Source organism: Monodon monoceros, unplaced genomic scaffold (assembly GCF_005190385.1).
Source record: "Monodon monoceros isolate NGI ecotype Baffin Bay Population unplaced genomic scaffold, NGI_Narwhal_1 Super_Scaffold_18, whole genome shotgun sequence".
NCBI classification, from domain to species: Eukaryota; Metazoa; Chordata; class Mammalia; order Artiodactyla; family Monodontidae; genus Monodon; species Monodon monoceros.
This window is the reverse complement of record NW_021703774.1, coordinates 61796347-61813443: the sequence shown is the minus strand read 5'-3', so window position 1 is coordinate 61813443 and position 17097 is coordinate 61796347. Positions and strand designations below refer to the sequence as shown.

Here is a 17097-nt window from a genome sequence, read left to right as displayed (position 1 = left end):
AAGTTCTTCCAGAATAAGAAGTCACCTGGGAGTGACTAAACGCCTTGTTCCCATTTCCTAGAGAGAGAGGCAGGACCTCCTTACTCTGAAATCTATTAAGATTCACCATTTACACCCTGTGCTTGCTTGAGTTTACCAGCTAATTAACTGCCCAATTCAGGTTATTTGTATTACTTAACAGAAAGACTTTTTGATCTGTACATAAACAGAAAGCGCTTTCAGATTTTTTTTTCTACAACAGCCCAGCTAACCCACACTGTAAGGCTGAAAGATGTAACATCTAAAAACGCAGGTTGATGATCTCTCTGAATGCAAAGGCAAAGTCTGATTATTGGTAACGCCAATAATCCCCAAAGACTTTGGAGTACACCAATCTCAGAGGATTTGTAGCAGACCAAGGTTATAAAAGCCCAGAGAGATTAATCAAGCCAGCAGGCTTCCCCAGAGTGAGGATTAGAGGGGAGAAGTCAGCTCTGCCCAGAAGGTCAGACCGATGTCCCATTACAGGGCAGCACACAGCGACCCCGAGACCTCAGTTCTGATGCTGTCTGGCTATTGCAAGAGCAAGGGAGAGGGTCCAGTTTGGACCATCATCTGAGGTCCAGGAGAGGATAGGTGAACATGGAGGAGGAAGATGCTCTTGCTGTCTTTGCTCGGGGGTACACACTTACCAGGGCAGGAAGCATTCAACTGAAATACTCGAGAAATCATGGTACCCAGAGTCATTTCCCCCCTCAGCTTCAAACTTCTTCCACACAGTCCAGCCTAGCAGGACTCTTTCCTACGTCCTGCACTTGTTTCCATTATTTATACGCAAACTGCTCTGCCCCGAGTGGAGGGAGGGGTAGTGGGGAACCTCACCTTCCCTCTTCATGCCCATGACAAGGCACTTCTGATAGCGACAGTACTGGCAGCGGTTGCGCTGACGCTTGTCAATGAGGCAGTCTTTATTATCCCGACACGTGTAGATGAGGTCTTTCCTTATGGTTCTCTTGAAGAACCCTTTGCAGCCTTCACAACTGTACACACCGTAGTGCTTTCCTGGTCACAAGAAAACGACATTCCGTAAGTTATTCTTGTGTTTATTTGGGTCTTTCATGCAAAAGAACCCCTTGGCTCTCGCCTAGGGAAACTGGCACATCACCTAGGCAATGGGACAGAAAGCAAAGCAGGGAATGCAGGCTTGATGACAGGAACCAAACCAAGGCAGAGTAAATATGCCCTTCCTCGTGTCTACCCTCTGGAAGCGACTCTCTGGAATCACCAATTCCAGAGAGCATTATTAGAAAAGTCCTGACCTAAGATTTTGCTTACGTTTATTGAGTAGGGCAACTCTTATGTTTAGTTAAGCAAAATGTTCTGCCTTCATTTAAGACATCAGTATACATAAGAAATAAAAATATTTATGCTTGTTACGTGTTATCTCGCAGGAAAAGAACCTCAGCTTCACACATATTTCCCCATAATCGAAGCCCAAGGACTTAGGAATCTCACTTAAAGGTATTATCCTCTATCATAAACTATGAACAAGAACCTGAGTTATAAATTTTTTATATACTACTGCCTATTGGAGGAATAAACTGGCTATGATCTTTATGGCATAATATGACATATAATCTTGAGATGTGACATAAAGATCTGATGGAAGGTAGTTTTGCTTGATCCAGAATAATCTGTTACATGTTTCATTGCCCTTATTACCTGTTCCACGCATCCAGTTTTCCAGGACTCCAGCCAGAGATGGCTAATTTGGTCAGGAGAGCCACCATAACCATGCCCACATAGGCATCAAGAATCAATCACCATACTCTTTCTAAGTAGAAGTCTTCCCAATACTACACACCATGCAGCTATGCTCAATGGACTGGAATTGTGGGACTTGAAAAATATAACGAAACAGATCATTCAAAACATATTTATGTCTGATTCTTGAGTATGACGTGTGATACTGTTTAGTTATAGACCTGACATGACGTTCTAATTTGGTTGTATTTACGTTTAGTCTTCAGTTGACTATACTAATTTCCTGAACTCCATAAATACAGGCTTTTATCTTGGGCTCAAAGAACCTAATGCTCTCAGCTCTGAAGTATTTGTCTTTAAGAAACATGGGACCAATTTGTCATTCCCGTGGTTCTTCCATATACGAGAGAACTGCCCAACTTTCAATGAAACCATAGCAGAAAAAACTCTCTATCAGGGTGGCTGGAATTAAGTTGCTATGGCAATGGTCAAGTCTGCGTGATTTGGAAACAACTTTTTGAGAACAAGCAAACATCAGCTGTGTAGCTAAGTTCCAGGCACCTGGAACTTTCAGTGGAGTCACATTTTGCAGGGACTTTGGTGACAATAAAAAGATGAGAAAATATTGTCAGCCGTCATAGACAACTGTAGAAAAGAATCTTCCTCATTCATCAAATCAGAGATTCAAATGTCATCAAAATTGTTGAGATGGGGAGTGGGGAGGCAGGAATGATGGAGAGGCAGGGAAACAAGTCAGGAAAGAAATAATTTGGGCAAAAATGGAAGAGAATCAAAGAAGATAAAATCAGTGAAAATACGCTTATTTCCACCTATGGAAACATGTTAAAAACCTAGAATGTTGTAGAAGGAAATTCGCTAAAATATCAAAGGGTTTATTTTGTTAGGAACACTATAGATAACTCTTTGTTTTCACTGGTACTTTTCTGGTTCTCCCACATTTCCTATGTTGGGATATTATTTTTAGAATTATAAAAAAATATTTTTTTTAAATTAAAGAGACTGTAGCTTGAGATACTTGCTCATTACAATAGCTTCTCTATCCCAGATACACATGCAACACAGTAACTCCAGGGAAGGGCTTCTGAAATGTTTTCTATAAATCTAATCTTACCACATGAAATTATGCTTTAAATTCATTAAGGCTGTGGTGACAGAAATTTACAGCCTGGGCCCCAAGCTGGACCATCCTCAAAGACCCTTTTTCTCTCGTTGGGTACAAAGGAGCCAAGTGGGCAATGGAAGAGGTGTCTTCTCTGGTATCCCCATTGCATGGGGCACTTGGGAGGAGTGTCTGCTTCTGTACATACCTGAGGATCTGTCCCCACAGATGGCACAGATGTGTTTAACCAGAGATCCAGGGCTAGTGGATGGGTAGTTCATGTTTCCAATGCCAGGAAGCCCTGGTAAGGGTTTGATGTCCTCTGAAATGCTGACGCTGTTGACCACATTTAGCTGCAAGAGAAAAAAATACAATAAAACACAGAGCTAGGGTAAACCCAATCCCTGAGGCAGAAAGCAATAAGGCCATCCTTGAGGGAAAAAAAGTGGGTTCTATTTCAAGAAGTAGTTTCCAAGTACAGAGTATCTAAAATTGCCTATGAGGGATGTGAATTTAAGGGAGAAAAAGAGTAGCATAGAGGAACGAAGTCATTTTTAAATGCCAAAACCTAAACCAAAAATCACAACACATCTACATCAGAGCTCTCAGCTTTTACTCATTTTACTCATGTTTTATTTGAACTAGAAATCCACGCTGAACAGCATACTTAGGACAAATCCTCTGTGTATTTTTAAATTTTTTATTAACTACATCCTGCCTATTCAGCAGTACTCCAAGGGGAGCTATGGCCCTCAGGCAAAAGACTTAGACTAGGAGAGAACCAAGGAAAATATGCAAATCTATCCGTTTAGTGAATCAACAGTCATTCACAAGCACTCACCATGTCAGGCACTGTGCCAGGCTCTGGGATACAAAGGTAAATAAAATGCATACTCTTAAGACGTTCACAGTAACATGGAAGAGACGATACGTGTAGTGGTCATCTCAACAAGCCTACCGAGGATGGTAAGCGAAATGCCCAAATCATTGCAATAGCACCAAAAATTAGGTTAAAAGTCCCGGATCATGTTTTTGAACTTGTCTCTAAGGAACAAATATCTTCCCATGAAAATATAAAATCTTTAGAGCCAGAGACCATCTGCCTTGTCTTCTGGGTGCCTGACGTGAACCCAGCATGTGGTAGGGAGTTGGTAGAACTGAATGGCTGAATAAACGAACGTGTGTGTATCCCTTTCTTCACCCCTTATCACAAGTTAACATTAACTCCTCACCGCCACCCCCTCCTTGTCTCCCGGTGCTCTTAGGGAGATGACTGAGAAGCTGCCTCTACGTGTCTTGTATTCATCAAAGAAAAGTTAAATAAATACAAGCCGGTCATCCAATCAGCAGTGTTTCTGTACCCATGGGCACAGGTCAACGTTCTAGGCACTGTGAAGGGAGATATGAAACGGAGGTCTGTGTGTCATTCCTCAAAAATGATGAAAATCTCACTGAGGAGTCGGAACGTGCCCCCAAACAAAGAACACTTCCAAGTAAGTTCAAACAAAGGTGGTGCTGAGTAAGTGTGGGTTAAGTGCCCGGTAGAGGCACCTGGTGAATATCTGGGGCTTTAAGGGAAGGTCCACTGACTTCTGCATGGTCTATGTGACTTTTGCCTAACTGAAGTGACTGTAATTCCCAAACTGAACCAAAGGTAGGATTTTCTTCTCTATTCAAGGCCTTTGGGACAGAAGGAATGATCAATAAAACCTAAAATACAACAGAGGGCTTCCCTGGTGGCACAGTGGTTGAGAGTCCGCCTGCCGATTCAGGGGACACAGGTTCATGCCCCGGTCCGGGAAGATCCCACATGCCACGGAGCGGATGGGCCCGTGAGCCATGGCCGCTGAGCCTGCGCGTCCGGAGCCTGTGCTCCACAACGGGAGAGGCCACAACAGTGAGAGGCCCGCGTACCGAAAAAAAAAAAAAAAGAAAATACAACAGAGCCTGAGTTAGGTTCCTTCTAAATCTACTAGCTTTTCAATTCACTAAGCAAATATTTATTGAGCATAGGAGGTGGGCAAAGGCTCTGGGTTAAATGCTGCAAGGGATGCAAAAAAGAAAAGACAGCTTTCAGGGCCTTGCTTTGAAATCAAAGTCACCAGGAATTTTTTAAAATTCATTCATATGAGGGATGAAAACACGTCCATGGTGGGAGAATTCTCCCTCCTCTTCCTCTTTTTCTTCCCCCCTCCCCCTGCTCCCTCCTTTTTATACAAGGCTAAGGCAAGACATCTAGGTCTTATATTCAGTATTTTGTTTTGTTTTGGTGTAATACAGTGGTACTCAACCCCAGATGTACACCTGGGAGCTTTGGAAAAAAATTAATTCCAGAGCCCCACATGCAAAAGTGGCCTGAGGGCCAGTATGGGCCAGGAATTCTGAATGCCTCAAGGAAATAGTTATTAGCACTTAGTTCCACCCCATGAAAGAGATGAATCCCCCAAAAAGAGCCCTCTAGCTAACCATGACTTTGTCTGCAAATCCTCAGATGGATAAGGAAGGTCATGGGAATAAGGAGGAGGACACCGCCACCTCGGGCTCAGGAGACCTTCACCCACCTTCCTCTCCCACTCCCATCTCCAACAGGACCATACCCACCACCTCCAGCCCACAACAATCACAGAGCAGTAATTATTGTTCTTGCTACTGTAGGTGCTACCCTCCAAGGAAAGTTTGCTCAATGCTAATTAGCTATTTTAACCCTTACGACAACCCTATGAGGTTTTCCTATTTTTCAGATGAGGAAATTGAGCTGTAAAGTGGTTTATTCTTAAGTTCATTCAGAAATCCTGGGATACAAAAAGGAAGAAGACACAGGCACTAACCCAAGAAACTGACCATCCCTGAGATTAAAAGCTGGTTGGGATAATTTAAGAAAGCAAGTGAGATTAGGGAAGATGTCCTGAAGGAAGGAGCATTTGAGCTGGGACTTGACAGCTTTAAAAAACGGGGAGCACAGGGAGATCAGCTTGGTGCTTTGTGACCACCTAGCGGGGTGGGATGGGGAGGGAGGGAGGGAGAGGCAAGAGGGAGGGGATATGGGGACATATGTATACGTATAGCTGATTCACTTTGTTATAAAGCAGAAACTAACACACCATTGTAAAGCAATTATACTCTAATAAAGATGTTAAAAAAGTTAAAAAACGGGTAGGATTTGGATGGGCCAGTGATGGACAAAAAGTTTTGACAACAAAGGCCTGAAGGGAAGCCCAGGTATTTGTGTCCGGTGGATGGATGGGAGACAAGGCTGGAAGGTGGGCTGTACTTGATTGCCCGGCTAAGGAGAGTGGATCTAATCTGAGAGGCAATGAGGAGCCATGAGGTTTCCAGCAGAGAAAAACGGTCCTCAAAGTATGAGGCAGCAGCATGGGGAAAGACTGAAGGAGAGAGACACCAAGCCTATTGCCCCTGCCCAGGTACCATGTTAGGTGCCTTCCCAGATCTAACAGGTGGGAGCTGGAACCCCGGGCTCCTGGATCTCAGGTCATCGTTCCTCCTTCCCCACATTGTTTGTCTTGTGTGGCAGGAGCTCCCCAGACCGCCCCTGCCCTGACTGCTTCCTACCCCACCTCATTGGCAATGAGCACCCAGAGGAACCAACTTGCTTCTGGCCACTCTCTCCTGGGAGCCTCTCTCCGACACCCCTCCTCTTCCTGAGTTGGGCTGGCATTAGGAGGCAGTGGCTGAGACAGGTGGGTTGATGCCCTCGTCTCCATCAGCCTCTTTGCTGTCTTGGGGTTTGTGTGGGATCAGAGCAATGGTAGATGAGATCGAAGGTGGCCCCCAGAGCTCAAACCCATTAGCTGCATGGTCCCCAGTGCTGCGGCCCCAGCTGTCTTGTTCCATTAGAAGCAGCTCTGCTGAAGTGAGCACTTTAGAGCCGGGATGTACCAGGCGGCCGGCTGCTCCTGAGAGAAACACACTTGGCTGGCCTGTCTTCCATTTGCAGTCCTCTCAGCCAAGGACTGAATGCATCCTAGATGCCCTGGAGCCATCACAGAACATTGGGAGCCACATTTCTGAGCGGCTTTCAGCCCAAATTATTCCACTCAAGGCAGATACGTGGCCAGACAAGCAGGCTGCAGGCAGGCGCACCTCTTCCAATGAGTGGTCTCCTTAGAGTGGCCTTTCTTTAACCGAGTGAGGGTCTTTGTCAAAAAAAGTACAGAGCCTGGACCTGCCACTTCCTTGCTGTGTGATCTTGACTGGGTGACTTCATTTAGAGAAGCTGTTTCCTCATCCACAGGCGACAGCAGTGGGTTTTGAGCTCAGAGAGTGTGTATGGCAGGGGGTGGCGAGGTTGAGTAAGAAGCCCTCACATCTCCCACCTCTAGTTCACCAGACCTGTTTTTATTTGACATGTAATGGCTTCCAAACATACTTTCACTTGAAGGAAAGACGTTATGGCTTTTTAAAAAATCATTAAACAGATGATCTTTAAGGTCTGTTCTAGCTCTAACATTTGCAATTCTTATTATCAAAGTATTCTCTGTAAAAATGCAAGCATCTGAAAGGATAATAATTTGGTTATCAAGCACTACCTGAGCAGGAGTTATCAGGGACAGAACCCAGGTCAGGCAGCTGGGTCAGGAGAGGAGAAAGAGACGGGAGCCTTCCAAAGGTAGGGCCTGCTTCGGGGTCGAGCCAACAGATATCACACTTACAAAAATGCAGCATTAAACACACACACACACACACACACACACACACTCAGAAAAACGTGATCTAGATCATTCTGTCTGAAAGCTGCACAAATATCTTCTCAATTATATATTTGGTGTTTTGGGAAATTGTTCATTCCACTTAGATACTCCCCAGGGAAGGGACTGAGTCTTAAACATTTTTTAGATCTCCAGTGCTTAGTGCAATGAATGATTGTTGAAATGAACTTCTCTAGAACCTTTCAACAACAAAGTACACACACCTGAACCAATGATCACACAGTTACATAATATATATCACCTAGGTGTATGATATAGCACCTAGGTATAATAATAATATTAATAATACCACCTTATTGCCATAGAGTATCATAAGTGCTTAAGCAGTGATTTTTCAAATCCACATCTCCTTTGATATTCATAAAAAATCCCTGTAGGGTAATCAGGGCAAAATGTGTTACCCCACAATAGAGGAAAGGGAACTGAGATAAATATAAGTTAAAGTGGTTTGCAACAGTTTATCCCGTCCCTGCCTCCAGAGTATCAGTTCATTTCTCTTTATTCCTCAAGACTGAAAATCCAACAAGAGTAAAAAAAAAAGAAGCTCAAATACCGGGAAGACAGAGCACAGAACGAGACAACCCCCCTGCTGCCCCCACACTGAGCGCTTCCCTTCATCCTCAAATTGCACTTACCCTAGACCCAGGTCACACAAGGCGCATGTTTCCCGGACGAGTCCCACTCAGCCTCAATCCTGGGCAAGAAAGGCAGGATGCATAGGAATCATCTATCCAGAGTATCCAGAGTCCAGCTCACCGTGGCTAACACTAAGAGCACTAGATATCATGTGTTATCTAGTTAATTGGGCAAAGTGTCACTGCCGTGTGGCTCCAGAACCCAAGCCCCAACGCTGCTCAGCTTCACCAGTGCTGGCAAGCTTAATATAGCTCCCAAAGCCAAACTTGGCCTTGGCCTCTGCACACAGCCCAGTTGGCCAGGACCAAAGCTTTCAGCTGACCTTTCAACCCCAATCCCTCTGTACAGACATATGGTCCAGGAATAGCGGCCCTGCCACTCACATGGCTGTGAAGCTGAATTTATTGGCCAGGTTTGGCTCAATTAGACTGGAGTGTGGTGGCTAAAAGCAGGCTTGGAGGGCCGGTGCCCTGCCCCTTCCCCACCCACAAGCCCTGACACTGGTCATTACCTCACCCTGTCTTATTTCTTCCTGATACAATGATTGCCATTTGAAACTACCTGGTTTATTCATTTCGTTTTTGTCTGTCTTGCCTGCTACAGTGTAATTGCCATGAAAGTACAGGCTTATTTAGTGCTTTGCCCCAGAACCTAGGACGGTATCAAATAGTGCCTGATACGGAGTAGATCCTGCTAAATAGTTATTTGAATGAATGTGAATGTCCTTTGCAAAATTTCACTTTTGTCCCAGAACTTCCACCTCTCTTTCTGTCTCTAACCTATTGACTTTGACCTGCCTTCCTGGCATCTGTTCACGTGAATGAAAATGAATAAACCAATCTCTTCAAGTGCCACATTCTAAAGGGTATGGTATCACCAGCTCTGCCGATGACAGTGGGTGAGGGTGGCATAGAGCCATGTCCCTCCCCACCACTGTCTGGTCCCCACTCATCCGAGTGGTTGACATCTGGAACACACAACCGGAAGTTCACAGGGCCCTTTTCTATGCTCCCTTCGGTTCTGCCCCTACACCTTCGACAGCACGTACAACGTTGCAATTTATCTGCGTGATGTGGCACATCCCCCACAAGACTCCTTGGGAGCACCAATTATTCATCTTTTAATCCTTGGCAGCCAACAGGAAGATCCTGGGGTCACTGGTTAAGTCAGAATACACCACAGCAGTGGGCAGACGCAGCATCATAAAGATTGAGTGGGGATGTGGAGATTTGGGGTGTAACCCTGGCTCTGCTGTGACTGGTGGTGTGAGGTTGGACACATCACCTGAGCCCACTGAGCCTATGTGGGCTGAAGGACTTAGAACTAGTGGTTCTCAGCTGGGCAGGGGTGGGGCAGTTAGAATCCTCTGCGGGAGTTTTACAACCCACACAAGGGCCAAAATACGGGATAAGGGAGAAATGTGTACTCTGAAAAAGATCCTACAGGTGAGAGCCATTAGATTACAAATTGGGGTTCAAAGGGCGGGCCAAATGGGACCCACAGAAGTATTCTGCTTGGCCCGTGGAGTACTTAAAGTCTTTGAGTTTGAACAGCTTCAGGGTATGAGGGCAGCTTTGTACAGACCGCACCAGGCTCATTCACCTACCTGTGTTACCTGCCTGGCCCCTGGCTCCTGCAATCCCTACACTAGATGATCGCTAAGGTCTTCTCCAGATTCTCTAATCCATAGATGAAAAAATTACTGAAGTCCTTACTGGCTGTAAAATTCTATGACTCCACATGGCTTTGCTTTCAGACTCTGAGCACATGAAATGTCTTGGAAGGGACTCTAGGGATAGTCTCTGAAGTTCTCTTTGTAGCAGTAAGAAATGCTAACACAGTAGGAGTCCTGCCTCTTCTTAGAACTATAAATTCAAAGGAGGCTACAGGACCTACTAATTCTGCAGCTAGATGTCTTGAGGGACCCTGGCCCAATAGTGAGATACCAGAATAGGGAGAGAGGAGAGTCTGGTAGATAAGATCATTGTTCCTAATTCTTCATATCCTTTGCATTGTGTCTTTGTAGTTCCTCCCAATGAAACAGGCACAAACTATTCCCCTGTCCCACCAATGTTGGAGTTGGTCACACAATTTTCTTAGGCCAATGGGATATTAATGGACATGATGTGAGCAGAGACTTCACTGTATTTTCCTGATTTGGTTTAGACTTTCGCATTCCTGGGAGATACCTTGAGAAAAGCATGCCCCAAGAAGTTGCTGCTTCTTTAGTCTGGGACATGAGGAGCTGACCTGCACGCAGGCTGCAGCCTAGCCCAGCTCACCCACCATCTGAAACAGAGCCTTCCTAGCCAACACATAAACTTGTGAGTAAGAAAAAAATGTGTGTTTTTGTAAACCGTGGCAATATGGGGATTGTTTGTCATGCAGCATCATTACAGCAATAGCTGACCACTACAAGAAGGAAAGGTTGATAATCTCAGTGTGACATTGCCAGAAGGAAGTACACAGCATCTGGCCATCCTGTAGCTTCCTCAGAGCAACAATGTAGTATCTACCATGGATATACATCCTTGCCTCTGTTGTAGCAAAAGGCACTAGGAATTAAAGTGAGGGTTGTTTTTTTTCCCCCGAGTCTCCATAATCTTTACCTCTATCTCAGAGATAGCATGTAGGTAACACAGTCTGCCTTGCTCTAGATTTATCCGTGTGCCACATCTGCCTATTTGCCCTCTCAACTGTAAGCTCCTGGAGAGCAAAGACCACATCCTGATCATTTCGGTATCCCCTATAGCAGGGGTCCTCATCCGGTGGGGCCCCAGACTGGTACCAGTCCACTGCCTGTTAGGAACCTGGCCGCACAGCAGGAGGTGAGCCGTGGGCGAGTGAGTAAAGCTTCATCTGCCGCTCCCCACTGCTCGCATTACCGCTGAACCATCCCCCCGTTCCCCACCCCTCCCACCCCCCGATCCGTGTAGAAATTGTCTTCCACGAAACCTGTCCCTAGTGCCAAAAAGGTTGGGGACTGCTGCCCTATAGCATGTCATAGAGCACTGGACACTTCACTGACTCAAAAAATACCCAGTATTGAGAAGAATCAAGGGGGTCCACCCCATGGAAGACAAACAGGCCTGAGAGACACTGAAATCACAGCCAGGGCTGAACCATTGAAACCACAGGGGTGGCTCCCTTTCAGCCACAGTTTTCTGGACCATGAGGCATCGTCAGTTCTCTGGGGCTGCTCTGCCTGAGGGCACACTCACTGAAGGCCCTGCAGGAGAGAAGTCTGCAGAGACAACCCAATCCCTTTGCAAGCACGCACTAAGCACCTGCCGAGTGCTGCCTCTGTGCCAGGATGAAACTATTTAGGATGTCTAGAAAGACGTTGGAGAGGACAGACAGACACCTACCTGAGAGCTGGGCGGGGCAACCAAATTGATTCCTGGAGGGGCTGCAAGAGCTCCTGAGGGTGGGCCCATGGCAGAAGTGATGACTCGATATGGAGAGCCCAGGGCATTGAGGGGGGTCCCCACTGCACTCAGAGTCCGTGGGGCACTCACTGGGGTGTCAGTGTAGCTGGGGTGGCTGTCCATGGGCTTCCCTGTGGACAAGGCTGCCGACGGGCTCATGGACGTGGAGCCAGAGTGGCTGGGGGAACCTGTAAGGAGAAGATCAAAGGTGATGAGAAGCTAGGGAAACACAGGGATGGCACACTAGGACAGAGCCCCCTCCTTTTGTTTCCTATATACTTCCCCTCCTTCCAGCCACACCTGCACACCTGTGAACTCCCGCAGCTGGTAGAATAAAGGCAAGCAAAGAGCAGAGAGGGGAAAGGGCCTGCTGAAATACTCATTGATGTGCCAGTCCTCTGGTGCACCACATGACATTCACCTTGAATTGTGTCAGATCAACAGCCAGGGCCACAGGGGCATAGCCCACATGTCCCCAGGCCTGGGTGACTGTGACCTGAGCCAGCCAGACAGGGAAGGTGAGTCAATACCAAACCCCCAGTTGGGGGATGGAGTGAGCAGGTGTCCAGGCTGCTCCAGAATTCCCTGCCTCATTCCTATTGCTCTGAGAACTGGGGCAGGGCTGAACCTATAAAGTCGGGAGAAATTCATTCATTCATATGTAACGAACATATCTATTAAGGTGCAGGAACTACATCAGGTGCTAGGGATTCAGAACCGAAGGGAACACAGTCCCTGCTGTCGGAAACACAATCCATAATGACCATGGGGAAGGTAGAGGCTCTTATCATGCCCTTGACTGCCAGTAGCTTTTGCAGCTTTATGTCCATAAGGTTCCTGTCCTGCCAATCTCTTGGAAGGTTAATCACTGCTCACGGAAGAAGTCTCAGGATGCTTGGGCATGGCTCAATGGCCACAGAGGCCCAGGAAGCGCAGCCAGCCCTGCCCAGAGTGTTTCTGCCTCCGGGGATAGGGAGCTGCGGCCACAAGTGTCTATGAAATGGGCTCTGGGCAGATGGCACCTGGTACCATTTTCCCCAGATAAGTTGAGCCCAAGTTTAGCTGCAACTCAAGATGAAAGAAAAGAAGGGTGCCCCACTGCCATCTCAGGAGCTTGGCATGGAACATTCTCTCCAGAAGAGAGGAGCTGTGAGCCTGAGCGTCTGCAACAGCAGAGGAGAGATTGGGAAAATAACAGAGAAGCCCACCCTAAATCACAGTGCCACTGCCCTGTGTGGCTGGCATTGCAAGAACAGATTCAAAGAAACCATGTGTTAGGCCCCACCACGGCACCCATGCTGTCCTCGTGGATGGGACATGAGAGGATTAAGGGGAGAGGTGGTCAGTAAGCATGGTTTGCTGGAGAAACCATCCAATTCTCTCCCCTTCCTACTGGAGCCCAACACCATGCCAGGCAGATAGGATGCTGAAGGGAGTAAGTCACGTGCCTGACCTTAGATGGTTCACTGTTGGTTCAAGGAATATCTCTTGAGTGCCTTCTACATGCAGAGAAGGCACTGCATGTCTTAAGCCTTTCGGAGACCTCAGTAGCACTGAGCGTAGTATTAGGAACAGAATTTAGGGAGGGAGGTGCTCTCTTCACATTCTGGAGGGAAGCGTGGAGCATCAGAGGTATAACTGCAGCTATTCTTAATCATAAATGTCCCACTAGAAAAATGTCAACCTGGAGTTGCCCTTGGAGCATTTGCTAACTTAGTTAAGGTCTACTTATGGAGAGAACAGTCACTCCCATGTCTGAGGAGTCTGTGCCCTTCTAGTGATTCTACCTAGGAGTTTCAGTCTACCAGGTGTCTTGTCTCATAAACAGATGAATCCCAATCATGATCTTTTAAGTACCACAACTGAGGTGAACCAAATGCTCTGGGTCCACAGAGTAGTGGTAAAGGGGTTTAAATGAACAAGTGAGACACTTCTTATGTGTCCTGAATAGGCAATTTCCATACATTAACTCATTTTATCCTGATAATAGGCCTATGAGTATCATCTCAGCCTTTTTTTTTTGCGGTATGCGGTCCTCTCACTGTTGTGGCCTCTCCCGTTGCGGAGCACAGGCTCCGGACGCGCAGGCTCAGCGGCCATGGCTCACGGGCCCAGCCGCTCCGCGGCATGTGGGATCCTCCCAGACTGTGGCATGAACCCATGTCCCCTGCATCGGCAGGCGGACTCTCAACCACTGCGCCACCAGGGAAGCCCTCATCTCAACCTTTTACAGATGAGACCACTTAGGCTCAGTCTCACCCCCATGCTGCTCCCAGTTCTGGGATGACTTACCCCCACCTCCTTTGTCTAGCAAGTTCTGATTCATCTTTCAAGGTCTAACTCAAGTATCACCTCCTCCAGGAAGTCTTCCCTGGTATTCCTACTCTGGTTTAATGCCCTTTTCTGTCTTGAAAGTAACAGCTTGTGTATTTCCTTGTATTTTCCACTAAATTGAGAGGGGGAAAAAGTGTCTGTTTATGTATCCTCACCACTAGCACTGTACCGGTATTAGCCGGGAAGTAAGCGGCAGAGCCTGGATTCAAACTGTCAATCTGAAGCCCGTGCTCTCTCCTGTGTGCTCTGTCAAGGATAGCAGAGATGATTCAGAGAGCCATCATATCACAAAGTACAAGGTAACTCAATTATGAAATGATCTCATGCTGAAAGTTCATCTGAAGAAGAGAGAAGGGGGCACCTTCCAAGAACTCAAGACAGAAAAAACAAAAATCTTCCCAGACGGTCACTGATTAGAAAGAACAATTTTAGACTCTTCTGAGGCGCTGGAAGTCTGTGACATTTAAAGAGGCCAATGTACACCTTGAGCCTGTTACTAAGATAACATGTGACAGGTGAGTTAGGAGCCAGCCCGACTTGATGGGCAAGGAGCCGTGAACTCGGCAGGGATGACAGCTGTCCTTCCCCACAGCCAAGCCATCTGAGGGAAACCGACTTTCCCTTCCAGCGTCGGCTATCCAAAAATGGACCAAAGGGCCCTGCATATTCTGTTTTAATTGGATCTCAGAAACTATGCCTTTCATTTCTATATCCCCAAGGTAAAGCCCAGTGCCTTACACCAGGCTCAGAGCTATGGGACAGACAGGAACAAGATTTTCTTTCACACGTTCATCAACCTGAGACTTCCCAAGGTGTGGAAACTGCAACACCAGTGGTAAGGGACATTTTAGGTCGTATTTTAAGCGGTATGTAGGCAAACCTTTTGAAAATATTAATAGTTTTATATTCATTTTCACTGTCTCTTATTTACAGCAAGTGACTCTGCTTCCGTTTTTTATATAAAATGATGTTCCTCAAAATTGCTATTTAAGTTTTCAAAAGAAAAGTAAATTGACCTCAGAACACTTCTAAGTACAAGAACACATGTTCGATATCATGAAAATAGTATGCAAAGATATGATGTTTAAGAAACATGAACTGTGCAAAATATAAAAATATGGGCTTGGGGAAATTCACAAATTGCTTCCAGAATAAAATGGTATGTGAGAGAGATTTAAAAGTACATTGTTTTTATTATATTTAATAATAATATAAATTAAGACAATCAGAATATGGCTTGACTACTCAGTGATGACAATGGTATATTGCTGAGATAGAATTAAACACAGTTAAAGTTTGATTTACAATGGCCTTTAAAATGTGGTTTGTTTCTGTTGAGTCAATGACCCAGAAGAGATGGGCTACTTTATAACCGTATTTTTTAAAGTAAAATTCCAAAAGACAAATACATCTTACACAAATGCATTTTGGTTCTTTGCCTCTCACAATGACCCAGCGTTTCTTAGAAATAACAGCCTTGCTTTTAGAAAAGGTGGAAAACAATGCCTATAATGACAAAAGTGTTTCTCAATGGAAAATTAATCCATTCTCCCAAATAGACTCTAAAGCATACCTGTCCATGACACTTTTATCAGCCTCTTTTGCTCTCACTCCTTTTTTTTTCATAGCCATGTGGGAATTACAGCTAGCACAAGTTTTCCAGAAACTTGGGTTCTAGTCCAAATCCGAAGTCAGGTTTTTCTCTAATGCTTCTCCCTGGCTCCTCTGCAGAGGCTGGGAGCCCAATTCTCCAGCCTCTGCAGCCCATCAGCCTTGCTCGCTCCCTGACCACACACTCTCTCGATCCCCGTCAGCCCCTCACACCATGCCCACTGTCAGATGCCCGGGAAATACACAAAATCCGTACTCTGCAGAGTTCACTCTCTTAGCATAGCCATGATTTTTATAGAAATTAACTTATCTGATGGGAGAGGACTTTCTCAGGGGCTTCTCTTCTCTCCTGGCGACATACTGAAGAAACGCCTTTCGTATTCCCGGGCCTTATTCTCCCCAGTAAGGGGCCAGCACCCAATGGCTTCTAAGATCCCTTCCAATGCTGTTCCATGCACATTGAGGTAGGTAGCATATGGCTCACTGGCATCTAAAAGAAGTGCAGGTGGTGGTCTGGAATGGTCTGGGTCTGGACCGCTTGCTGAGGGGCCCCTGTCATCATCATCTGGGCCGTGTTAGCCCTTCAGGCTGTTTGGGATTCCAGATTGCACTTTGAGAGGCTGCTGGTATCACCAGGAAGCAAAGCTCTTTGGAAATCTGCAGGGTGCATACACTCTATTGATTTCCGAAGCCTGTGTGTGCATTGTATGGGCATTAGGGGTGCAGTCTATATGGAATACAAGCCTCTGAAGCCCAAAAGTCCTAGGTTGGATTGAGGTTGTACCACTTTCCAGTCACATAAACTTGAGCCAGGAACTGGACCTCTCTCATCCACAGTTTCCTCAGCCATAAACGGAGATGTGCATACCTATCTCAGGGGTGCTAAGAGCGTCTGAGACGACTGGCCCAGTGGTAACAGCTGCAATTACTTACCATACTGTAAAAGTGGTGAGGGAGGCCTGAGTCTGGCTTGAATACCATTGTAGAAGATTATGTAAGTAAAGGGTTTAACCCAAGCCATGTCAATAGTAAGTGCTCTGTTAAGGATTGTCACTACCATACACTAGTACGTACATACCAGTTGTTTCTAGTATTAGTCACTCCTCTGAGCACAGAGTGCCCCTCCATTATCCCAGCCACCCCAATCCTTCCCCTAGGACCCTCCAGATCTCCCCAGAATCCATCCCAGCACAAAGATATCCTCCATGCTAACTTCCATTCTGAGTACCTGGTGACCTACTGCCTGTCACATATTTTAAATTTCACCACGATTATCATTGTGGTATCTAGCACTGTGCCTGGAACATGCTAGATGCTCAAAAAATATTTGTTGCCTAATCAATGAATGGAATAGATTTTTTGGTTAATTAGTGTATACAACTATATATAGAGTTCATCAATAGATATTATTTGCATAAGAAATCTATGTCTCTGATTGTTTACCAAACCCAAAATCCCTGCAATCTCTAGACAACAAATTGCATGTGTATGTTGAGGG

General features: G+C 45.9%; 1 protein-coding gene across 2 annotated transcripts in view; it reads right to left on the bottom strand.

The window, feature by feature from the left end:
* The window catches only part of RXRG (retinoid X receptor gamma), a 44519-nt gene that overhangs the window by 16171 nt on the left and 11251 nt on the right, over positions 1 to 17097 (bottom strand). Inside the window, exons 2-4 of one of the 2 annotated variants that reach the window (XM_029228986.1) lie at positions 11595 to 11842; positions 3072 to 3216; positions 862 to 1041 (exon numbers count right to left, since the gene is read on the bottom strand). In XM_029228986.1, coding sequence (XP_029084819.1) covers positions 862 to 1041; positions 3072 to 3216; positions 11595 to 11842 — 573 coding nt within the window. Of the gene's footprint in view, positions 1 to 861; positions 1042 to 3071; positions 3217 to 8225; positions 8449 to 11594; positions 11843 to 17097 lie in introns of those variants that run through there. The other variant, XM_029228988.1, reaches the window with a different exon arrangement.